The sequence below is a fragment of the Eretmochelys imbricata genome, chromosome 2, assembly GCF_965152235.1.
Source record: "Eretmochelys imbricata isolate rEreImb1 chromosome 2, rEreImb1.hap1, whole genome shotgun sequence".
NCBI lineage: Eukaryota > Metazoa > Chordata > Testudines > Cheloniidae > Eretmochelys > Eretmochelys imbricata.
Window position 1 is genome coordinate 264,760,796 of NC_135573.1, and position 25,493 is coordinate 264,786,288.

Sequence of the window (25,493 nt, forward strand, 5' to 3'; positions counted from 1 at the left end):
TTTGTGGCTTTCCCCAGGCTGAGGGCTCCGGGGGAGGGTGGGTGGGGCCAGAGAAACCCTTGCTGAGTTTGTACAGCTCAACCGAAAAGGAGTTCTCTGAGGCTAGCCCTCTCTCTCCTCCACCTTCGCATGCTTCTGGGACGGGGTGGGAACAATCCCTAACCAGCTGGCCTGGGGACCTCTTGCTCTGTTTATGCCACTGGTCCTCTGGGCCGCTGGAGGTCTGCAGAACCCTCCTTGGGCGTGAGCTGAGCAAAAGTGTTTGAGACCCTGAAGGAGGGCCTATGGGGGAATGACCCAGGTCGGATGAACAGGCCAGGGGAGCCCCGCACTGATTCACTTGATCAGCGTCTCCTGGTTTGAGTGGGATCTTGTCTTTGTTTCAGACCCTTCCCGTCACCAGCTCCTTCCCTCCAAACCCTGCATTCCCCTGAGCGAAGCTGCCTCCAGCTGCCGCGGCTTGGTGGCCCCACAGTACTACTTCCTGCATTGTTCGGTAGTGGCGCTTTGGCAACCCAGCCTCGGTTTGCATGCAAGGCATGACAGGTCCCCTTTCCATTGCATCTCGTAGTAGGGAGGGTCCCTTACGGCTCTGAGGTGGGGGACAGCCGTAGTCACTCCATGTTAGCTCTGCTACTTGGCTGCACCGATCTTTATTTTACAGGTCGCTGGGCGTTGCATCTTGAACGGCCCTGGCTATTGCAGGGATAGGAAAAGCCGCCAGTCCAAAAGATTAGACTCCTGGAATTGACCCAGTCTCCCTCTTTCTTACCAGAAATATCCTGTCCCTTCTGGGCAGAAGGGAAAATTAATAGAGGTTCTCCCCACCCTGGTTTGAGCTGGGGTTTTAAAGCCTTGATAAACAAAGGGACACAATGGAGCATTGGGCCGGGAGGCTGAAAGCCGGGGGCATGTCTCAGCGTTCGCTGTGGGGTGGCTGTTTTCCACAGAAAGGGTGGGGGCGGGGTCTCAGGGCATGGCGACCCTGCCCCAGATTGTGGAGAAAAGGGAAAGCCGAGCCCAGGACACGGAGGTGGCGTTTGCCCGTTTTGCCCCTCGCTCGCACGTGGAGCCGCGTTGCTCCGACAGCTCCCTTCTCAAATGCCCCGGAGGCTCCAGCAGTCCTAGGCCTCGGACCCCGGGGCACAAATCTCCCTTCCGGGGCTGACCTGTGAGCGGTGGCGGTGTTTTCCACGAAGAACCACTCCCCTCCTCAGCTGGCCCATGGCTGGAATCCTGCCCCCACTGAAGTCAAACCCCTGCTCATGGCAGCGGGTGCAGGAAATCTCCGACGTCTGGCTTGTCCTCTTCCGGGGTGGTGTGGCCAATGACAGGAACTACCTGTGGTCCTGGAGGCAGCAGCTTTGTGTACCTCTATCTACCCCTGTTCCTGCTGTCCCCTCTCTGGTTCTGCTGGGCATCATCCAGGGATGCCCTGTGCTCTCTCTAGCAGGGCCCTGCTCCTTCTGTCCTCCAGATGTTTCCTCTTGGTGCTTCTGTGCATCTTTCTCAGACCACACTCCACTGCCTAGCCGCCCCTGTAGGGGAAAAGACCCAACCTGGGAATAGCCCCCTGAATCTCCCCTGCCCCCGAAGGGATCTCAGGATCACAACAGAGCCTGGATTAAAGGCAGGTCCATTCCCTCTTCCTTTCCAGCCCCTACTGGTTAATGGTCTTCCATCGGCCTAGCCCCCTAGGAGCCTTAAACAGCCCTAGGGAGAATGGATTTGCCCTGAGGGGCAAGGCCCGGTTGGACTGAATTTCTTTGCAAGCTAAAGCAGCAGATGAAGGCGGGGGCCCGGAACGACCCCACTACCCTGTGGTCATCTCCTGTACCCGTCGGATGTCTGCCTTCAAGGAGCGTGTTACCGTGCGGTCCCTAGCGGTGACCTGCAGAGTTTAATATTAAACGGGTGGATCTGAGCCCCACATCTGGAGTCTGGATTCTCCCAAAGTTTGGCGGGGGAGGTGGGGGTTATCTCAAATAAATAGCATGCTCCCCAACCTGCAGCCGTAAATCCTGCCTGCCGAGGAGAGTCTAGTCCCTGGGATTCAGGTGGGGCAGGGGAAATGAGACCCTTCCTTCCTGTAGGTCAGGTACAGCTGTGGCACTGTATGGGTCTCTCTCCTCTCTGATCCTAGGCGTCCTATAGCCCCAGCTCCTTTGGTGGCTCTGGGTAAGTAGGGGTGAAAAGTTTGGCATCTGCAGAACGAGGATTGTCCCACCTGCCTGTGGCCAGACGGGTTTGCTCAGGGGTGAGGCTGAGTGAACTGGTGGTTTCTCCCCATCACCGATGCCATGTAAAGAGAGGAAAAAGCCTGGCAGCTCCCTGTTGGACAGTGAAAGGTTCACGTTCTGATTTCTCTGAGGTGCCAGGTAGCCGCAGCTCCTGTGGTTGCTCAGGCTGTCAGCGGCTTAGAGGGTCTGAGCTTGGATCTTGCACCGGTACACGAGTGTGCTTGTCAGCCCTGCAGCTACCAACGCGACCTGACCCGACTTGAAGCTCTTCTCTGCTCAGAAGCCCTCGGTGTGACTTTGTAGTTCAGGGCTTGACTTGGAGGAGCTGTGAAAACAGGGACGGATTGGCCTGGCAGTCCAGCGGATTTTAATAGGCTGGGGTCGCCACATGATCGTCACTCGCTTTCTCCCTTGTCTTTAGGTGTTCGACAGCAGTTCCGACGCCATCACGGTTCATGCCATCAGAGTGCTCACCTCCATCATGAGCAATTCGCCATCGGCCAAGGTAAGAAGTGGGGAGGCCCAACCCCCTTTGGAGTTCTGCTTGGTTGTGAGGATGCAGTGATGGGGGAGTGCGATGAAACGTGTAGGTGGAAACGGAGCTAGTTTTGGCAAGTGGATTGTACACACTGGACTAAGACTTGGGAGACCTGAGTTCAAATCCTGGCTTTGCCCCTGGCCTGCTGGGTGATCTTGACCACGTGCTGTCCGTGTTTCTGGGAGTTTGGGCGACTAGTGCTTCAACGGCACTGCACCTGGTAAGAAGCGTCTATAGGATGAGGCCCTAGGATTGGACTTGAGAGCTCAGTGAAGAATCGCCACACGATTCAGTGGGCTCCTAGGCCTTGTCTATACTGGCGGCAGCGTGTAGGGTCCATGTAGCTACACGCCGCAGTGAAACACAGGCTGCGTGAATGCTGCAGTGTGTAGCTACACGGGGGCAGTGAAAGGCTCTGGTGGGGACAGGCAATGGGGAAAGGGTCCGGCAGCAGGTAGGCAGCAGGACACTACATTGCTTTAAAAAAAGAAAAAAGGAAAAGTGTGGATGGGGAGGCACCGTTTGAGAGCATAGCGAGTCATGCAGGGTACGTACCCTACGGTTCTGGTGGGTCTAGACTCTACTCACCTAAAGTCATGCTGTTTAGGGTGCACACTCCCCAACACAGCTATATATATGCTCCATGCCACCGGGAGTGTGCCGTGTAGACACACCCTTCTGAGTGGCTTTGAACAAATCCTACCAGGTGGCTGTTTTTTAACTCCCATTCACGGAGTCGGACCTGGGTTTGGTTTGGCTCGGCTCGGCTCAGGTTTGGTTGTATTCAGTGTGTTCGGGTTCAGTTCCGGATCAAGCCACCTAAAAACGGTAAGGGTGACCAGTTGGACCAGTTCCAATCAAATTCCAGTCAGCGTGGAAGTGCATTGAAAAAAGCGAGTTGAAACTTAAAACTGAAACTTTTTTTTTTTGACCATTTATTTTTTTAACTTTACGTGAGTTTCCTGGTGGGTTTTTTTTTTTTTTCCTTTGCCTGGTCAAATCAACGGGATTATTATTTTTTGTTAGGAACAGTTTGAGCAAATTAAAACAGCATCTGCTAATATTTGCTCTTTCATCTTGGGCCTCTGCCGTGAAGGAATAAATCAGAGTTTGGAGCCTGGGCCCTGCCTCAAGTGGGGCGCCTGGAGGGAGGAGCTGCCCCAGGTGGTGGGAGGAGGCTTGAGGCGTTATTTTAACCTTTGGGACCAGAGAGCGGGCCTTTTACATAGCAACGTGTCCTGTGCAGGCAACTCCCCAAGCGTCTCCTCTCCTTCCCTACTCTTGTGGGTTGGTCTACTTCTATTCTCCTCCGCGTCTCATCGTACGGGGGCAAGGCCTTTCTGGGAGTCGGCACAGGGCTGCTGGTTATTTCGTTGTTTAATAATGACAATAAGATCAGTCCTTTTTTTTTTTTTAATACTGATCTTAAAGTACGCAGATCCTTTATTTTAGCTGGTAACCCCAATTTTTTTTCAGTTCAGGTTCTAGATAGAACAAACGTATGGTTTTAGTTTGGTTCCAGTTCAAGTAAAAATACCCTTTTGAATGGGTCCTGGTTCCACGCCCTGTCCGTCACCCCTGCCCTGTGCTTGGGTGTATGGGGCCAGGGCATGCACTTAACATGGACACGTGTCTTGCTTCCAGGAGGTGTTCAAAGAAAGGATCGGCTACTCCCACTTGTTCGAAGTTTTCAGGAGCCAGAGCCAACCCACCGCCCATCTGCTTGAGGAGCTTCTGAACATGGTAAAGACGGAACTCTGCTGCGGGGCAGCTCATGGCTTTGCAATGCCCGGCCCCAAGCGTCCCGTTCCCCAGACGGGATTGGCGGGGCCGGGGATGCTACAACACTGCTGTGTGGCCAGGCCATGGCTAGAGGCTTGAATCTGGTACTACCTCAGCCTGGCCCTTTGCCTCAGCCAGTAGAGGCTGATGGTTTTAGAGCCAGAGGTCCTGAGTTCAATCCCCGTTGCTGGCGACGCACCCAGGGCTATTGCTAATTGCAGGACTGCTAGAGTCGGGGGAGGAGGGACACATGGGTTACAGCCCATCTGCTTTCTCACGTGCAGCCCAGTGAAGTAATAAAATGCAGCTGTTCTCCTTCCTTACTGAGCACAGTCCTTTGCTGGTCCCTCTTCACTCCCCAGTACAGTGGTTGTGATTCCTTGGTCCTGACCTTTTATAGTCTCTTTTGCAAGCCCCCTTTGGAGCCAGTGGGAATTGGGCCCATGCGAGGGCAGTGCCATGTTTGCTGACCTGTGGTCTGTTTTGTGCCTTTCCGCTCCGTCCCTGCCTTGTGCGCTAAACCAGCCGGGTGAGTAACTGCAGCTGTGTCCTTGCACTGAAGATCGAGGGCACGATAAGGAATGAAACTCACAACAAACACACCATTGTGTAGCGCATCAGGAATCCTCAGTGCGGATCGCCGCACGGAAAAGCTCTTTTCCGTGAAGCCACAAGTGCAGGGAGCCCGGCCCCCCCAGTGCCATTGAATCAGGCAGCTCCTTCGTTTCCAGCACGCCCTGGAACCAAGGCAGCCTAGGCCAGAACGCATGCCCGTGTGCCTGGGGGCTGTTCTCCGAGCAGGTTTACATGCGTTTGCAGGCCCTGGGCTGGACTCTGCCAGAGGGTATGGCTACATTCGAGCTGCAGGTCCGAGTTCCAGCTCAGACGGACGTACCCGCCCTAGCTTTAATCGAGCTAGTGCGCTAAAGGTAGAAGCGTAGTCCTGGCGGGATGGGCTAGCTGCCCCTAGCATGATCCCGCCTGGGATCCTAGGTATGTATCCTGCCACCCATGCTGCCGCAGCGACACTCGTGTTGTTAGCCGGCTAACTCAACAAAAGCCGTGCGTGCGTCCGCCCAAGCTGGAACCGACCCGGCCAGCTGCAGAGCCGTAATCTTCCAGCGTCGCACAGGTAGAGATCAAAGGCAGCTAAGATAGTTCTACCCATTAAGGGACCTGGAGCTGCCCCAAGATGGCTGAGGATAGAACCCGTCTCCTGCCTCCTAGCCCCGGGCCATGTCCGTGAAATGGTACTGCTCCCTGCGGCATGAGTAGGGCCCTACCAAATTCACGGCCATGAAAAACCCGTCACGGACTGTGAAAATTGGTCTTTTGTGTGTTTTTACCCTATACGGTACAGATTTCACGGGGGAGGCCAGTGCTTCTCAAATGGGGGGTCCTGACCCAAAAGGGAGTTGCAGGGGGATTGCAAGGTTATTTTAGGGGCATCACAGTATCGCCACCCTGACTTCTGCGCTTCCTTCAGAGCTGGGCGGCCAGAGAGTGGCAGCTGCTGCCTGGGCACCCAGCTCCGAAGGCAGCGTTGCCGCCAGCAGCAGCGAAGAAGTAAGGGTAGCAGAACTGCAAACCCCCACCCCCCCCGTAGCCTTGCGGACCCCCCTCCCCCAACTCCTTTTTGGGTTAGGACCCACTGTGAAATTTCAGATTTAAACAGTTGAAATCAAGAAATTTTGATTTTTAAAATCCTATGACCGTAAAATGGACTGTGAATTTGGTAGGGCCCTAGACATGCGCAAAGGGCCCCAGTACAATCAAAGGAATACAAATGAGGCGTCTGTTCCACCTGTTAGCTTGTCTCTGGGTGCAGCGAGTCAGGCATAGCCCTTGGCTTTCCCGCTAGAGATCAGGTTAAGGTTTCTCTGCCTTCAAGAGAAGAGACCCGATTACTCTAGGTCCCAGAGGAGGGGGAGCTCGCAGAATGAGTCATTTCCCTTAATTAGCTTGTCAGCTCAAGACAGTTGGAGATGCAAAGGGCAGGAAGAAAGCCTTGCTGGGGGAAGATGCCTTGACAATGATAAGGCAGCAGAGTTCTCGTGTTAGAAACGCGAAAGGTTATTTCTCCATTTGCAAGTTATGGGATGTCTCGGCTGCAGTTTTGATGTCCGTTCAAGCAATGCCATCATCCGCAGCGCTTGGCTTCCTCAAAAGCAGCTGCTTCATCACAGCCCTGGGGACAGAGGAATTAAAGCACGCCAGGGGGTCTGTGGCACTGGGGGATGGGGCATGAAGGGTGACATTAATAAGGATCTAGGTCTGATGGGAACGGACATCCATGGAGCCATTGAGAGCTTTCCGCTTGCAAACCATGAGTGAAGCGGTTTGTGGGGGGCCCCGATCCAGGATTGGGGCCCCTGCGCTATTGCCATGCAAATAATAAATAAATGGACGTAGCTGCCAAGCAGCAAAGCCATTTCTGTGTCTTCAGAAGACTCCAGAGGTGCAATTCTGGGGCATTCACAGCCCCTCGGTCCTGTCGTCTGAGCGATGTCATTTCTAGAGGATGCTGGTTTGCGTCTCACCCTTAAGTGCACAGATACATGCTTACAGCCTGGCTCTGTATCTGATCTTCTTACTGACCTGGAGAGAGGCTGCAAATGGACTCTGGGGGTGTCAGCTCCTTTTCCTGGCACCCAGGCCACATGTCTGGGTGTTGCCTTGTCCAGAAGTCTTAACTGGCTGATAAAATATTTCCACACGCAGTGAGTAGGAGAAGGAATTCATCCATAATCGAATTCCCTCTACAGTGCAATGATGCCCCTGGTTGGCTTGGGTGCAGGGACTGAACCAAGGACCTCTGGATCTAAACTCACGGCCTTTTAATGCCTGAGCCAAACTTCCAGTATCAGGGCAGCAGTAGCTAGCTCATAAACCAGCCTCCGGACAGGGGCAAACCACATGCTGAACGTCAGTGACGTGGGTCCTGTGGGCGGAGCAGCTCACCTACCCTGGTGGTGTCTGGGATTGCAAGGTGTTGTTTCCACAGCTGGTGATGAGTTAGGGCTGGTGGGAGCCTCACACCCCTCTCCTCCACTGGCCCAGCCCCCTTACCTTTGTATGCCCCTCTCACCTCCCACCCCTGGCTGCACGTGACTTTCATGCCCAGCTGGTTCTCAGCTGAGCCTCGGTTTGTTGCGCGTGCCAGTCTGTGTGGAGTTGTGCATAGACACCACCAGAGGCGACGTGTGGGGGAGCACGGGGGGGCGGGGGTCAAGTGCCCCCCTAGATTGGTGGGGCAGGAGAGGAGCTCTGTCCTTCTCTCCCTGCGCCTCTCCCTGGCAGCTGGGAGGGGAGCGGGATGGAGCTGCTTCTGCCTGAGGGAGCCTGGCTGGGAGGCAGAAGAACATGCACGGGGGAGCACAGGGAGAGGAGGACCGAGAGCCCCCCCGCCCCCCCCCCCCAGCAAGTAACATGGGGCAAGGATTGCGTTGCAGCCCCGGGCTGCGGGAGGGGTCACTGGGCAGGGGAGACACGTGTTCGGGGGGGAGGTCACGTGTCCTCCCCTTTAGCATGCGTCTCCGTATACTGGGAGCACACTAGTCATCTGCAGATGCTGCCATGCGTGGTGGGATGGCGTTCTCCATGGTTTGGAATGCCCCATGATGCATTGCAGCAGCACAAGTGCCACTGAGCCCGGTGGCCCGTCCGTGGGCTGAGCGCAGAGCAGGCCGGGTGCTGACCCTGCCGGAGGGCAGTGGGGAGGTGGCTGGCACGCCCTTCGGCCGAGGGACATGACCCTGTGGCTTCTGTCTTGCCAGGCAGTAGAAGGAGACCACAGCGCCTTCCCCGTCCGACTCATCCGCAATGAGCAGCCGTTGCTGATGCTCATCGCGTGGCTCCCTGAGCTGAAGTCACGGGACCTGCAGGTGTTCCTGTCCGACTGGCTGAAGAGGATCTGCGACGCTTCCCTGCCAAGCCGCGTGACCTGCGTCAAGGCAGGGATGGTCAGCTGCCTCCTGGACACCCTGCGCGCTGAGCAGGAGCTGGACCGGAAGTGCTCCAAAAACCTCATCTACCTTCTGCAGGTGCTAGGCAGCCTCTCCATCCGGCCGCAGGAGCTCCGCCAGCTCATCAGGCTACTATGGACCGAGCCCGGCAAGGGGCCCCACCCTTATACCACTCTGGTCATCCGGGCACTGTCTGGCATGGCGAGGAAGGACCAGTCTGAGAGGGCACTGCAATACTTCGACCTGATGCCAAGCATGGCCGGAATTATGGTGCCGGCCATCCAGAAATGGCCCGGGAGTGGCTTTGCCTTCCACGCCTGGGTCTGTCTGAACGAGGAGCCCGAAGGCTTGCCGGATCTGCCTACGAGGCTGAAGCGAAAACAGCTATACAGGTAGGGCGTGTGGAGGGGAGTGGGCTGTGTCCACCTGCCTCCTTCCCTTCCTTTTATGCGAACGGGAAACCCATTGTAGATCCCTGGAGTTTGGAAAGCAGCCAGCCAACAAACACAGTTTTAAGAACGGAAGGCTGTTGTCTCACACCTTTATTTGACTAGTTTGAATTATTTAGGCGACTGAGTTGTTACTGTGGTCCGCTTTGTGGAAGTGCTGAGTTCCTTTATTGTAGGATCTTGCCTAGAAACGGTAGTTTGTGTTGACAAGCGGTGACTGTCGCCATTCAGGACAACTGCACCTGTATTTCCTCTCGTGGTCTAGCAAGAGTACCCTTTCTCGGCTCCCGGCTCCTCAGCCATCACCAGTTTGGTACAGACCCATGTCTCCCTCCCTCCTGAGCGAGGTCTTTCCAGGCTGCACAGCTCCCTTCCTACACTGTGATATCCCTGAACAGGCTATGAACAGTGTATTGCCAGCAGCTCTAAGTTCCCAGCCCTTTCCGAGCAAGCACATTTATTCTTGAGGTGAAAGCACGACAAGGAAAACTTATGGAACACAATCAAGAACACCCCCCACCACACACAGCTAAGCTTACCAGAGGTCACCCATCAGCCTCATGGGACCTTACGGGCTCAAGTCCTTCCAACCCTTCCCAGGAAGGATTGCCCCGACCTTCCCCTCTTAGAATCATAGAAGATTAGGGTTGGAAGAGACCTCAGGAGTTATCTAGTCTAATCCCCGGCTCAAAGCAGGACCAACACCAACTAAATCATCCCAGCCAGGGGTTTTGTCAAGCTGGCCCTTGAAAACCTCTAAGGAAGGAGATTCCACCACCTCCCTAGGTAACCCATTCCAGTGCTTCACCACCCTCCTAGTGAAATAGTGTTTCCTAATATCCAATGTAGACCTCCCCCACTGCAACTTGAAACCATTGATTCTTGTTCTGTCATCTGTCACCACTGAGAACAGCCGAGCTCCATCCTCTTTGGAACCCCCCTTCAGGTAGTTGAAGGCTGCTATCAAATCCCCCCTCACTCTTCTTTTCTGCAGACTAAATAAGCCCAGTTCCCTCAGCGCCTCCTTGTAAGTCATGTGCCCCAGCCCCCTAATCCTTTTCATTGTCCTTCGCTAGACTCTCTCCAATTTGTCCACATCCCTTCTGTAGTGGGGGGACCAAAACTGGACAAAATACTCCAGGTGTGGCCTCACCAGTGCGGAATAGAGGGGAATAATCACTTCCCTCGATCTGCTGGCAATGCTCCTCCTAATACAGAACCATATGATAGATCTGGTTCTGTGAGGTGCTCACAAACTAGTGTGAAGGAGGCTAGATAAATACTTACAGCAGAATTGATAGCTAAGCTCCAGCCAGGCCAAACTCAGGTCTGTCCCACCTGTGCAGCTCAAGTGTTGACAGTAGGGGTGCACAGTGCAGCTTTGGGCAGAATCTGAAGACCACAGGGTCGCGGCTCTAACTTGGAGTGCTGATCCTTTATTACTGGTGGTGATGCACGGGATGAGAAGAACCCAGCTTGACTCTCAGAGCCCAGGGTGAAGTAAAACCCCACTTGGGCGTAGAAACTTCCCCTTGAGTACTGGTCAGCATGGGCGGCGGGTACAATAGGCCAGGGGACCCCCAGTTGCGGAGTTTGGTGGCAAAGATTTTGCTTTATTATGCCCCGTGCAGATTCTGGGACAGCTGAGGCACATACCACCTCTTCAGGCACCCCGGAACCTGCATGGGGCATATCAAAAGCGTCTTCTAACAGATGCTTTCACCCTGGGCGGGTTGGGTCCAGGGAGGGGAGACGTGGCGCAGCTTCGGCCAGCCTGGGGCTCCTCTGTGGGGGGGTTTGGGGCTCCTGCCACGAGCCGGGGAGGGGGGCAGCAGGGGATCTCGGGGCACCGACCATGGGGAGGGCGTGGGCAGAAGCGGCAGAGACGGGGGCTAGCCTCCCCAGCAGGGGTCTCCACCCAACGCCCATGCTCGTCAGCTTTTCGCAAAGGAAGCTAGACTGGTGCCCAGCGGGTCTCGGTCGCTCCCCCTGCATCCAGGGCTGGGAGAACTCGTGCTTTAAATCCCCTTCTGAGCACGGCGGGTAGCCTTCCTCGAGGAGAATGTAAGAACCCCATCTGGTGTCTTTCTCCTTCCCTTCCTGTTCTGTATCTTGATCATCTTCACTTTACTGTGAGCTCAGAGTCTGATTCCGATCATCTCAATCTGTCTGATTTTTCATCCTTCAGTGATTCACTCGACCCTCCCACCCCAAGCTGTCTGCAACCATTCTCTCTGCTGGTTTGACTATCCTCCAGGCTTTTACTTCCAGCAGTGTGTTCGTTCACACACCTCCCACAGCTGTTCCCTTCCACTTTCTCCCTCTGGCCTCCAGGGCCTCGGGCCAGCTTCTAACCCCGAAGTCACGGTCCTCCCTCCTCCTTGTGACTCCCCCCTGCAGCTTTTTCACGGCCAGCGGCACCGGCTTCGAGGCGTTCTTCACGGCCGACGGGATGCTGGTGGTGGCAGTGTGCACCAAGAAGGAGTATATGACGGTGGCGCTCCCGGACTTCACCTTCAACGATTCTGCATGGGTGAGCAGTGTCCCTTTACACTGGGATGGGACATCCCCTTTCATTCCCGTGCCTTCTGTTCTGGCGACCCTATGCCCTTCCATTGGCCTTACCTGATGAGTTGGTCCATCAAGTCTTCATCTTGCTTGTGACAGTCTCGAATTCACTTGGCCACAGGGGGGTGGGGTCAGCATACAGCCTGAAATGTGACTTGGGTCTATCTGATTGGTATTGTCTGGCCTACTTTAAAACTAGCCCCTGCAATAGCTGTGCTGGAGGTGCCAGAGAATTCTGCCCTTTGCCCATGTGCCCTCGCGTTTCCTGCATCTGTTCTGAATCTACAGGCTGTTCATGTCGTGCAGTGACCCTCTGCTCTGCAGTTACAGCAGTGGGTTTCCGCTGAGCCCTTTCGTCACTGGGGGGGATCCTCCTCCCCTCCCCCAAAAGACTGAGGCCAACCTATTTAAACGTGGGGGCAGAACCTGATATGAAGACAACATGATGGTCAGGATGCAAATTGCTAGGATCGCGCTTAGCACTCGCAGCAGAGATCAGGGCCCAGTTGTGCGAAGCGCTGTGTATGCATGGACTGAGAGACAAAGAGCTTACAGTCCAAACAGCCACCGGGTGGCAGGGGCAGCAGAGGGCAAGTGACTGGCCCAAGGCGACTCAGGAGATCAGTGGCAGAGCCAGGAATAGAACCCAGGTGTCCTGGGGCCGGTACCCCCTCCACCGGACCATATCTCAGGCTGGTGTCTGCAGGTGTCCTCCCTAAACTGGGAGGAGTGGTAGATACGCTGGAGGGGAGGGATAGGATACAGAAGGACCTAGACAAATTGGAGGATTGGGCCAAAAGAAATCTGATGAGGTTCAATAAGGATAAGTGCAGGGTCCTGCACTTAGGACGGAAGAATCCAATGCACCGCTACAGACTAGGGACCGAATGGCTAGGCAGCAGTTCTGCGGAAAAGGACCTAGGGGTGACAGTGGACGAGAAGCTGGATATGAGTCAGCAGTGTGCCCTTGTTGCCAAGAAGGCCAATGGCATTTTGGGATGTATACGTAGGGGCATAGCGAGCAGATCGAGGGACGTGATCGTCCCCCTCTATTCGACATTGGTGAGGCCTCATCTGGAGTACTGTGTCCAGTTTTGGGCCCCACACTACAAGAAGGATGTGGATAAATTGGAGAGAGTCCAGCGAAGGGCAACAAAAATGATTAGGGGTCTAGAACACATGACTTATGAGGAGAGGCTGAGGGAGCTGGGATTGTTTAGCCTGCAGAAGAGAAGAATGAGGGGGGATTTGATAGCTGCTTTCAACTACCTGAAAGGGGGTTCCAAAGAGGATGGCTCTAGACTGTTCTCAATGGTAGCAGATGACAGAACGAGGAGTAATGGCTTCAAGTTGCAGTGGGGGAGGTTTAGATTGGATATTAGGAAAAACTTTTTCACTAAGAGGGTGGTGAAACACTGGAATGCGTTGCCTAGGGAGGTGGTGGAATCTCCTTCCTTGGAAGTTTTTAAGGTCAGGCTTGACAAAGCCCTGGCTGGGATGATTTAACTGGGAATTGGTCCTGCTTCGAGCAGGGGGTTGGACTAGATGACCTTCAGGGGTCCCTTCCAACCCTGATATTCTATGATTCTATGATTCTAGGTGGAGCGAGACAGCAGCAAACAGGAACATGCAATTCAGGAAGCAGTAGTCCAGGGTCTTTTTAGTGCCTCACTCAAGGCAGTAGATCAGACTTGGTTTCCCCTCTATACAAGGAGATAGTAAGGCTCAGAGGTGAAGTAACTTGCTGACGGTCACAGAGGGGAAGGTTCATAACTGGGTTCACCACAAAACTGGAGAAATCTGTGGATGATAGGGTCCATTGATGGCCACTAGCCAAGCTGGTCAGGGAAGCAGAACCATGCTTGGGGTGACCCTAAACCTCTGACTGCCAGAAGCTGGGAGGGGAAGGCAGAGATGGATCTCTCCAAAATTGCCCTGTTCTGTACGCTCCCCCTGAAGCTCTGGGATGGGATACTGGACTAGAGGGACTATCAGTTGGGCCTGGTATGGTCATTCTTAGGATCTGACTCCCAGTGCCTTCACTGAAAGCTCTGAGACCTGCAGACACATCCTGGTGTAACGCCGACAGACCCCAGGCTTCGGCGGGCGGGATCGAACCTGGGACCTCTGGAGCTTAGTGCATGAGCCTCTACCGCATGGGCTAAAAGCCAACTGGCTCTTAACGAAGGCTGTAGAGCAAACTCATTAATATCTCTGTGTGGTCTGGGTGCCACTAGCTGGGACAGAACACCGCACCCAGCAGGTGTGTGGGTTACACTATTTCAGACAGACGTTTGCTAAACGCTGCTGCAGTGTCAGGTCTGCCTTGAAAACGAGCAGCTGGCTGTTCAGTGCAGCATCCCTGTTACTGCTCCCACTGCAGCTGTACGTACTTGGGCTGCGAGCGTGTCTCTGACAGGCTCCCCCAAGCTGCTCGGGGTGGAGCCGTACCAGCGCTTGCCTGGGAGACCTTTTTGGAGAGCCCCGAGGTCAGGGGTGGGCAAACTTTTCGGCCCGAGGGCCACATCGGGTTTCCAAAATTATATGGAGGGCCGGTTAGGGGAGGCTGTGCCTCCCCAAACAGCCAGGCGTGGCCCAATCCCTATCTGACCCCACACACACTTCTTGCCCCCTCACGCCCCCCGCGCCCCCCCCGGGACTCCTGCCCCATCCACCACCCCTTGCTCCCTGTCCCCTGACCGATCCCGGACCCCTCGCCCCTGACTACCCCCCACTGCCCCATCCAACCCCCTCCCTCATTCCTGATGGCCCCCCCAGGACTCCTGCTCCATCCAACCACCGCTTCTCTCTGTCCGCTGACTGCCCCCCGCCACTCCATCCAATCCCCCCTCTCCTTCCTGACTTCCCCCTAGGACCCCTGCCCCCGTTCAATGTGCCTGTTCCCTATCCACACCCCCACCCCCTGACCACCCCCTCGAACTCTCCTGCCCTCTATCCAACCCCCCCTACCCCTTGCGCGCTTCCTGGAGTGCTACAGCCGAACCGCCCGGCTGGAGTCAGCCATGCCACCGCGCAGCATGGAGCACCGGGTCAGGCCGGGCTCTGCCGCTGTGCTGCCCGGCAAGACCACGCAGCCCCCCCCGGCCAGAGTGTTGTGCCAGCGGCACGGTGAGCTGAGGCTGCGGGGGGCGAGCTTCACGGGCCAGGAGCTCAGGGGCCGGGCAGGAGGGTCCCGCGGGCCGGATGCGGCCCAGGGGCCGTCGTTTGCCCACCTCTGCCCTAGGTGCTTGGGATTCAGGAGGTGGCGTTCTTCCCCGTGAGCCGCTACTGAGTCAGCCGCCCAGCATGGAGGTGGCACCGTGCTGCTGGACCGACCGCAGCCATCATGGGTCCGACTGCACCTTTCCCGAGCGCTGAGGTGCTTCACCGCACCCCCCGGCCCGGGCTCCGGCTGGCGTTCTGCTGCAGTTTCAGCGGGGTACGGTGTGTTTCACCCCCTGCCCTGCGGTGCTGGGGAGCAGCACTGCTGGGTCTTGCTTACGCCGCTGGTGCCTTCCACCCGGAGGAGGCTGCCCGTACGTCCACCGCAGCCTTGAGACGCTGAACCTCCATTGATCTGTTATCTGGGCTCCTCTCAGGTCCTGAGCTGCCCCCAAGTCCGGGAGGAGATGGCTTGGGTTGGGGGCAGCTGGCGGCGGGATCCTTGATGATCTGGCAGGGGAGAGTCTGGGAGGAGGGGATCCGGAAGCCTGAGTGTCTGGCGTTTGGAAGCGGGGAAGGAGCGTAGTTGGGGCTCATGCTTGCAGGTCGTTGGGCTCATGCTGTGTATAGTCAGTAAAGGGGCAGGGTTGAAGCCGACGCTGACTCTCCCCTGCTCGGCTCTCTCCTCCAGCACTGCATCGACATCGTCCACGTCACCGGCCGCCGGCCCTTCGGCCAGAACCTGGTCAACATCTATACAGACGGGCAGCTGCGGCAGGTGGCTCAGCTGCGCTTTCCCTCCCTCAATGAGGTAACGCGGGGGGACCGTCTGGGTGCTGCTGCCTTGTTCCCATCCTTCCCCTCCCTGCTCTCCTGGGCCAGGCCCCTCGCCTCCTAGGTGACCCAGACAGATCACGCTCTGTCCTGCCGCCCCCCCACAGCTTTCCATTGCTGACTTCTTTAGTTCCCTTCTCCTCTGGCCCTTCCCCTGTACAGCGATGTGCAGGTCGTGGGGGAGAGCAACTCTGCTCTCACGCTTTTGAGGGTGCCAGGGCTGAGGAAGGTTACTTGAGCCCGATTCAGCAAAGCATCCTTGCTTAGGACAGGGCTCCGAAGCATGGGCTGAACTTGGAGTAAGCGCTGGGCTCAACTGAGACCAGGCTGAGTGGTTTCATCCCCGTCAGGATGGAAGGGGGAGGGTGAGAGAGAAAGATCAAGCGGGGGTTGGGGGAGGCGTGTCAGGTAAAGGTCAGATCTGAAGGGCCTGACTTGAGAATCTGCAGGTGGGCAGTGGCGGGGGGCGGGGGGGCGCCTTGGATGAAGTGATGCCAGGCCATGGAGCCTCACCTCCTGCCGGTGGGGAGCAACCATGCCCAGGAGAGGCTGGGTGGATGTGCGTCAAGAGAACACTCCCCTTGGATGCTCTCGGTTATAAAGGAAACCCTCGGGGGGAAGGGCCTGATCCCAACTCTGCGCAGGAGGTTGCTCCTTCCTGGGCACCCTCACGTCTCTTCCCATGGCACTGGGAGAGGTGCCCATCCGCCCTGCACGGCCGGTCACGCTGTCTCCTGAGCCGCCTTGCCACCCTCGGAGTTTGAGGGGCTCAACCTGGCTACCAGCTGGCTTTCCCCATTGGCCTGCTCCTCTCCCTGCTTTGGGTTTAACCCCTTCCTGGGTAACCAGCGCAGTTCAGAGCCTGGCTGGTGGGGAGCGCTGTGTATGGTCTTCGGGGTGCCTAGGGCATCCATGGTGTGAATCGCTGGGGGATTTGAGCAGCAGCCTGTAGTCGAATCTCACCAGGCGGATGTCCTCGTGTCGAATGCAACGATGGTGCCGCAATAGCCGTGCCGGCCTCAGAGAGCAGGGCGTGGGCAGAGAGGCTTGGGCGTACCGGTCGGCACAGGGCGTGGTTTCCTCTGCACTCTGCGGGTCCTTCCGACAGCAGCCTCCAGACTGTCCCTGGATCTCCTGGGCAAGGGACCGTCAGTGCAGTTCTGGAGTCGGGCTTCCTGCAGCCCGGCTGCTGAACAGGATGAGGGAGGCGCTGGGCAGCCAGCGTGCTGAGCCAGGCTCTGCCCCATGAGTGGCTGCTCGTCGGCGGATGATGATGGGGCTCCCTATGAGCATCGGGGTCCCTCTGCATGGAGCAGCTGGCAGGGCCAGGGTCTAAAACCCAGGGCATCTCCCAGCCAGTGTGTTAAACACAGAAATGCTGCCTTGGGCCAGGGTTCTCCCCGGCTCATAGTCTAGGTGACTGAGAACTGGAAGAGCACCTCCTTTGACCCGAGGGAGATGGATTGGGTGGGTCCTACGGTAATAGTCTCGTTCATCTCTGCTGCCTTGGATTCTGGTATCTGAGCCATAACGTTAGGCCATAGACCAACTCCCAGAGACCCCATCGCCGTTCAGTATTGGGAGGCTGCTCTGGCTCGACAGCAACCCCTAGCTGCTGAGGGGAGACCCAGGAGCCTCCTTTCCCATCGTGCGCTGCCCGATCCGGTCTTTCCAGCAGCCGGTGGTGGAGGGCAGGTCCTAGTCCCACATCTTTGGGTGGAGGAGGAGGGCTCGATCACCATGGCTACAGAAAGGAGAAGTCGGCAGCCACCTGCCGCTCTGGTCTCTGGGAACATGACGCTTCCTGCTCGCGTTGCGGCAGCACCGGGAGACCCTAACCGAGGACAGGACCCCAGTGTGCTCGGCGCTGTACAAAGGCGCGTAAGAGACAGCCCCTGCCCTGACGAGCTTTCAGTCTAAATACAAGTCAAAGGGCCTGGGGGGGAGGGGGCACTGGAGGAGCCGCGTTGCCCTCCTCTCCTGGGCTCCGTGCAATTGTTCCCCCTCTCTCTTTTCAGTCGTTCACCTCGTGTTGCATCGGCTCTGCCGGCCACCGGACGACGACCACCTCCACGGCCTACCCCTCGCCTTCCCACTCGCCGGAGCCAGCCTTCCCCTCTCACCCCTCCCTCAGCCGCTCCCAATCCTTCCCTGCCTCGTTGGCCACGCACTCCTGGACTCCCGGGGCCGCTCAGCCCCCCAGAGAAGGCCAGGTGTCTACAACCGTAGCAGGGAGTCAGGACACGGAGTGGGGGACCCCTACGTCCCTTGAAGGGCACCTGGGGTCGGTGTCCATCTTCTGTGAAGCCCTCCAGCAGACCCAGGTCAAAGCACTTTTCTCCTCAGGTAGGTTCTGGGTCTCAGAGGGAGAATCTCCCCCTTGGGTGCCTCTCCTCGCTCAGTGAGCCGGTCTGAGGCGTGGTATCCCTCGTGCAGCTCTGGGGACGGCCCGGAAGGCTGTTCCCCTGCTGCAGGGGGGTTTTTGTAGGGGGGTGAAGCAGGAGGAAGAGGGGCAGTAGGGATCTCTCGGAGGCCTCGGCCCTGCAGGGCTCAGAGCAGAGCTAGCTGTCTGACACAAGTCGCTGCTGGTGGATTCCGACCCTGAGTCCCGGCGGGGCCGGGAACGTGCTGAGGAATTTGTGGGAGCTGCCCCCCACTCCCGGCAGCGTGGCTGGGGATGGCGGCGCCCCACCCACACCCCACCGGTGCACAGACAGTCCAAGCTGCGCAGTGATTCCAGAGCACCGATGACGCGGTCTGGGCCGCAGGGCCGAACAGGGCACTGGGCACTCTTGGTAGAGGCTGCCCTGGCAGGGACCCATGCTGGGAGGGAGAAGGGGGCAGGTCGCTCTTGCGCAGGGGCCAGGCCCACGGGGGATCAGACCAGGGATAGCTGTACTGATCTCTGCACTCGTTGACCAGTAGGGTCAGCCCCAGGGGGAAGCACGTGCTCGGCTCTCTGGGCCAGCCCGGCAATGGGGTGCCTGTCGCTCGCTCACCCCACTCTCCGTTCCCTCCCGCCCGCAGGACCAAACGTTACGTCCCCACTCAAGCCAGAAGGCGACTTCCTGGAGCTCAGCAGCAAGCTGCTCCTCTACTACACGCCCCAGGTAAGGAGCGACCTTCCTGGGCACCTCTCTGCGGTTCGGTCCCTGCCGGCCCCATCTCGAGGGATTGGCACGGCCGGTGCTGCTGGGGGTTCGCTGGGCCGTGCTCAGAGGGCTCGGAGAGCGGGCTCCATTGAACACTGGCCAGCTCTCCAAAGGGGCTGGGAGTTTGTGGGTGGAGCTGGAACGGTACGTGGAAAATGGGCGTACAGAGATGAGGGGCGCGCTGCAGCGGGGTGACCAGCTCTGTATGGAATTACCAGTGTCCTGGGCTGGGCTGGCCTGGCCCATGGTGGCAATTGCTTTATACAGTTCTGGGACCTTCCTCATTAGGGAATGGTAAATCCTTCAGTCTGGCCGGGTGCTGCTCTGCAGTTGTGGCAGAAAAGGAATGCCATACAGCAGCCAAAACGGATCCTCACCCCGCGCGCCTGCTCGGCCCGTGGCTCAGAAGAGTCCCCGCACGCCAGGAGTCTCTGGGTGTGGGGAGACATCACAGTCAACCTGCGGAACTCCTTGCCAGAGGATGTTGTGAAGGCCAAGACTATAACAGGGTTCAAAAAGGAACTAGATAAGTTCCTGGAGGATAGGTCCATCAATGGTTATTCTCCAGGATGGGTAGAGATGCTGTCCCTAGCCTCTGTTTGCCAGAAGCTGGGAATGGGCGACAGGGGATGGATCATTTGATGATGACCTGTTCTGTTCATTCCCTCTGGGGCACCTGGCACTGGCCACTGTCAGAAGACAGGATATTGGGCTAGATGGACCTTTGATCTGACCCAGTATTGTCTGTCTTATGTTTCCTGTAGTAAACACGCAGCCCTTCAGGGGCTAGATCCTTCCTCCCCCGGTGTGTGTGGAGGGTAGAGTTAAATCACATGCCATGGGCTGCCAAAGTAGCTGCCTTCCCAGGGCTGCAAGTTCAGCACAAGTGACTCTGTGACTGTTTGAGGTTGCTGTCTGTAACAAGGGCTTTCCTGTGGGTGCGAAGGCCAAGACGGTGGAGCTGTTCTTTGTGCTAAAGCTCTTGGGCTGTCATCCGATGGGTCATGCCCACTGGGCTTCACTGCAGAGGAAGGGTTTGGTTTAGATTTCGATCTGCTGTCATCCTGGGGCTGTGAACCCCTCCGGGCCGGGGGATGATGGGTTCCACTGTGTGGTGGGACCTGGCTTTTACGATCCACGTGGGTCGGTGAAGCAGAGTTTGTGCTGCACCATATTCTAGCAAGACAACACACACAAGTGTGAACCGTTCAGTGTCGTGAGTCCCCTGCCCAGAGCTGAGCGCACTGTTCCTCCAGAACTGCCTGGGGAGTAAGACATGAGGCTTGGGATATCAGTCGGGCTCTCCCATGGAGCAGTGCTTTGCCCAGCTGGGAAGCCTTTCCTTTAACTAGATCTCTGTAGCAGCCACTCTGACTCCTGATGACAAGGATTACGCAGACGGGACCCCCACTCTTGGTTCTCCTGGGTACATGGTGTTTTCCATAGGTGTGCTCGCTGATACAGCCCCTGCCTTGAGGAGCTTCCAATCTAAACAGACCAGACGAAGTAGTTATCCCTGTTTTACACAGGCTTGGAGAGATCAAGGGACTTGCCCAAGGTCACGCAGGAAGTTTGTGGCGGAGCTGAGGACGCTGGCTCTCTGGAGTCCCAGCCCAAACCCCAAGGCCACCTTTCCTCTCCTTCTCTCCCCTTGTGTCGGGCTGTCAAGGGCGATGGCTTATGCCAGGACAGGGAGCATGTGTGTGTTGCACCTGTTGGCATGGCCATAGTATGTGCTAAAGCCGTGTCATTTGCTTGCACCATTGTAGGCCTGTAAAAATAACATCTGCCTGGACCTGTCTCCAAACCGTGGTTTTGATGGGAGGCTGACCGGACACAAAGTGGTGAACTGGGATATCAAGGTACGGTTCTGCCCCTTGGTCTCTCCCGCCTCTTGGAGTTGGTGGGCACTGGGCCAGCGAGGTTGGGACTCAGTGGGAAATGTGGTCTCGGATAGCCAAGCAGTCCAGGAACTGCGGCTTCCTACCGCACTAAACTGGGATCAGTGCATCCTCACGTTGTCAATCGCATGGGTTCGATCACCCAGTTCATCTCCTTCCCTATGGGACGTAGGCACCGACTCCATGGGTGCTCCTGCCCCAGAGCACCCACTGGCAGCCTTGCCAATCAGCTCCTCCCCCTATCCCAGCGCCTGCCACGATCAGCTGTTTGGCGGCGTGCAGGAGGAGGAGGGGAAGGAGTGGGGGCGGGAAGTGGCAGAGCAGACGTGGGGGTTTGGGGGGAAAGAATGGGGGGGGGGGTCGAGCATCCCCCTGGGAACAGAGGAAGTCGGCTCCTATGCTACAGAACGCATAAGAGTGTGGGGGTGGGTCTGCTAAGAAGGATCTCCTGCACTGAGGCTAAAGAGGCTATTCTTCAGTTACATTTCACTGCCAGGGAGACTTTCCTGGCACTTTTCTTAATGCCATCCCATTCGCTTCTAGCTTCTCTCCCTGCATGGCCCTTGGATCATTCCTCTCTGACACTCCCACCCATAGGGTTCCCCTTGCCCCATTACCCCCTTACACTGAGCGTGGCTGAGCAATAATTGTTTGTACCCCATAGTCCCTTCAGCTCCCAGATCATTTTCCTTGCTCTTCTCTCAACCCACTACCAAGATATTGACGCACTGGAGGAACACGTGAACCCTGCATCCCAGGCTCCCGTGTCAGGATTGCAAAACACTGGCAGTCTTGTGCTGTCCAGGGTGCCCCCGATAACGTCGCGGCCCACAGCGTACGGTCCACGGTCTCGCTGTGCGACTCACGCACACGCGGCGGCTAATCAAACGCTGCTCTAGGACAACAATCAGCCTGTCAGCGTTTTGAGACCAGTTGCCCAGAGGAGTCAGAGACCAGTTTATTTGCTTTTAAGACCCTGGTGCTAACTTAAGCTTTCAGTCCTCTAGACCGTTTAGATTCAGTGGGCCTTATTCTCTTCTACAAAGGAGTAGCCCCCCTGAGGTCAATAGAGTTAAACTGGTGTTGCTGACGAGGAGTCAGGCACAGCTGCTGAGATGTGCGCACACCCGGATGGTTTTGTTGCACTGCTAAACGCTTGTTCCTGTTGTGATTGTTCCCCTGGCTGGCTGTTGGGTTCTGGCTCTGGGAAGCGGCGGCTGGCTCTCTTGCTGACTCCCAGGGGCAGTCTCTTGGCCTGAGCTGGCTTGGGCTGGAGGGTGTCTCTGGCTGGTAACTCGCCAGAGTCTTGCATGTTACTTACCTGAGCACTGCCCTGTAAGAGGCAGCATCAGCGCGGGCAGGGCAGGGGCTGGCGAGGACGGAAGCTCCCTGCCGGTCTCGGTGGATCAGCCAGGGCCCTGTATCTCTCTCTCTCCTCCTGTAGGACGTTGTGAACTGTGTTGGCGGGATGGGGGTGCTCCTCCCATTGCTGGACCAAGTGGCGGCCGAGAGAAAAGAATCGGAGGACAGCCAGGAAACCCACGACCTGGTTGGGCCAGAGCTGACGTCCTCGCGGAGTCGCCAAGGCATGCTCATCCCCCTGAGCAAGTCCTCCGGTGAGCGCAGCATCGGCCTGGCTATTGCTGGGAAAGCATGGGAGGGGGGCAGCGGGAGACCAGCTCCTCCACATGCCGCTGGAGCCCTGAAATTCGCCTGGGCCATGTACCTACCTGTCTCTTGGGCAGCCAGCCCCACTCCCCCCCTTGGCAATAAGAGCTGGTCCCTGGCTGACCCTTCTCATCCCCTCCTGCAGAGGGCAGACTGGAGAATAATGGCGTGGCTGCATTTCTGCTGCTGGTCAAGAACTTTATCCAGCATCACCCCGTGAACCAGGAGAGCCTGGTGCAGTGCCACGGGCCGGCAATCATTGGAGCTCTGCTGCAGAAGGTAAGAGACTTCCAGGGCCAGCCGGTCAGAGCCTAGGTCACCTAGGGAGCTAAACAAGGCGGTGCTGAGCCCAGGGCCTAACACATGGTGCATTAAAGCTAGCAGCTGGGCCACTGCATGTGCCTGCAAAGGGGAACGTCCAATCGGGGAATACACGTAATGCCAGCAGTGCTGGCTGCAACCCAGCTGGAACAAGCTATGATGGGTGACCTCTGCTCCCACTTGTTTCGCTAGGGTGTTGACTCTGGAGCATACTGATGGCTTGATCGCAGAGGAGTTGGAGAAATAGAGTATTTTATACATGTTGTGGGGACACCCAAACATGTATCCCTTTTACCCCTCATGGTTAAGAGTTTATTCTCTCCTTCTCTCCCATCACCCGAAATGGTAAGTCCTCTGCTACCTTCAAGCCCCCTCTCTGGCTTAGGAAAACATCTGCCAGTCTTTTGTTGTGAGAGTTCTAACGCAGGTTCATTTTCTGTGGGTCACATGACTCGTAAGTCCCAGAATGCCCTGCGGCTGCTGGATGGAAATGGTGCCACCCACCCAGCTCTCACTGCTTTGCACTTGTCAGGTCTCCAGCCTCATGATGGACATGAACGTGCTGGTGGCGTTGCAGTCCCTGATGGAGCAGGTGGCTGCCGAGGGCCACAGCTTCCTGCTACACCTCCTGTACCAGTTCCTGCTCTTCGACTTCCGCATCTGGAGCAAGAGTGACTTCGCTGTCCGGCTAAGTAAGGGGGGATCTGGGGGTCTGCTTCCCAGCTGGGGCGGGCCTTGGCAGCTCACGGCTTCCCCCGTGTGGGTCAGGATCAGCAGCCTCCTGGCCAGGGTGGTTTGGCCGAGAGCTTGCTCCATGTCCCGACTGTCTCTGCTTGCGAAATACGAGTACGTACTTAATCTTCTGGATGTGTCTGCTCTCCCCCTCTCTTTCCCCAATGTCTGCAGGTCACATTCAGCATTTATCGAGCACCATCAAGGACCACAAGCAGAGGAGCCGCAAGAAATACGGGGTCCAATACATCCTGGACTCCATTCGGACGTACTACGGGTGAGTTGTTAAAGGCTGGCTCCCGGTTTCCAGCTTGCCCCTGTTTGTCCCGGTGTGTTGGTTGAGCTGCTTTAACCCTTCAGTGCCTGGAGAAGAGGGGATGTCCTGGGGCAGCCCACGGGAAAGCTGAACCAGTTCCTTGGCTCCAGGCAGTCTGAGACGATGTTCTCTCCAGCCTGCTCTGCCCAGGGCCCGTCCATTTCTTTTCCCTTATCCAAGGAGCTTCCGCACGCCAGTGGAGGCATGCGGTGGGGGGGGAAACATGGGCAGCAGGTAACCCCCCCCCAAGGTCGGTGAGGCAAGCCTGCTGCCCAGCCTCTTCCTCTTGAGGCCCCCACCCACCCGCCAGAACCCCAAGCGCCTGCCGCCCCCTCACCCCCCACTTCCGCGGCCTGAGGAGCCCCGGCCGCCCCGCCACCCCTGACCTCCAGCTGGAGCAGAGCCCCCGCCGGCTTCAGGGGAGATGGGGAGCATGGGCGGGGCCTCGGGGCAGAGCGTGAGCGGGGTCACACCTGGGTTATGGGAGGCTTAACCTCCCCTGGCCTTCAATACCCGCTGCCCATGGCAGGCTGTTCTGTGGGCGCTTCTCAAGGCTAGAGTAGAACTGACTCCCTGGTGGGGCTGCTTTGCCCCGTTCTTGCCAGTTCTGCTGCTGCTTTCGGAGTCCCCCTGGATGCTGCAATTCTCGCTCCGTCCCCTCCCCTGGTTCGCCCTACGGCTCTGGATTCCTGCAGCCTGAGAGTTCCTGTCCTGCACGTCCCGCTGGGCAGCTCTGGGATCAGGGACCATGCCTGCCGCCGTTGGGGGCGAGGGGGGCTGGAGCCCTGTCGGGGGTGGCAGTATAAAGCGAAGCCAGGGGAGGCTGAGGAATGTTGTTCTCTCCCATTTCTGCATCCGGGCCACGCCGTCAGATGCCCTTGGTGCAAAGTTCCCACCCTTTTCCCCTCACAGCACTCATAAGGAGAAGCCGATTCCCACGGACGACGTGAAGACGGTGCAGATGTCCCTGTTCAGCCTGGTGAAGGATTTCCTCAGCAAGAGCTTCTCTGCCGACGAGATGCAAAGCGTCCTGAACTACCTGGCTGCGGTGCATGATGAACACCAGGTGTGGTGGGGCAGTCGGTGTGGGGAGGGGTACCACTAGAGGGCAGCGCCTTGTGGTTAAGGTGCAGAATTGGAACTCGGGGGTGCTAAGTTCATTGCCTGGCCTTGCCACAGACATCCCCGGATGATTCTTCGTTTCTCTGGATTTCCATTTCCCATCTTTAAAAGGGGGGGAGCGATCCTTTCTTCGTCCTGCCTGTTCAGACTGCAAGCTCTCCTGGGCAGGGACTCTCTTACTATGGGCTTGCACAGCACCTGGAGTCGGCGGAGTGACGGCGTGGTGCTCGGGAGGACTCTGTGTATTTATGCTTGATCCAGCCCTGCAACCTGGGGTCTGGAAGCCAGGCTGTGTCCTTAGTGATGTCCCCAAGGAAGATCCCTGACCCAGCTCGCTCGGCTGCAGCGGGGCTGGCCCTGGGTAAAACTGTGTGGTGGTGAGCGATAATCTGTAGGACATGGGGACGCACAGGGAGCTGACTGGCTAAGGGCTTTGTCTCACCGGCCAGTTAGTGTGCGGCAAGCTGGGGCGGGAACGTACAGCGCGCTACCAAGTGTCCGTGCAGACCCAGCTGCCGTGCGCTAGCGGGTCTGTTGTGCGCTCGGACCTGCTGTGGTTTGCAAGCTGAGATCCGGGCGCACCACGGCCCTTCTAGCGCACAGCAGCAGGGTCCTCGTGGCTAGGTAGCGCGCAGCAAAGGCACGTGCTGTAGATTCACACCCCAGTTTGCCCTGCTTTAACTATCCATGTAGACAAGCCCTCGGGAGCTGTTTTTCCCAACCATAACAGCACCTTCGGCAAC

The 25,493-nt window shown here is 57.3% G+C and overlaps 1 protein-coding gene across 1 annotated transcript in view; it reads left to right on the forward strand.

The window, feature by feature from the left end:
- Window positions 1-25,493, forward strand: part of NBEAL2 (neurobeachin like 2) — a 111,984-nt gene that overhangs the window by 50,560 nt on the left and 35,931 nt on the right. Inside the window, 13 exon segments of the mRNA XM_077808481.1 lie at window positions 2,662-2,745; window positions 4,423-4,521; window positions 8,337-8,917; window positions 11,375-11,507; window positions 15,396-15,515; window positions 17,557-17,884; window positions 18,566-18,648; window positions 20,460-20,552; window positions 22,036-22,207; window positions 22,405-22,538; window positions 23,113-23,272; window positions 23,487-23,589; window positions 24,541-24,694. Coding sequence (XP_077664607.1) covers window positions 2,662-2,745; window positions 4,423-4,521; window positions 8,337-8,917; window positions 11,375-11,507; window positions 15,396-15,515; window positions 17,557-17,884; window positions 18,566-18,648; window positions 20,460-20,552; window positions 22,036-22,207; window positions 22,405-22,538; window positions 23,113-23,272; window positions 23,487-23,589; window positions 24,541-24,694 — 2,244 coding nt within the window.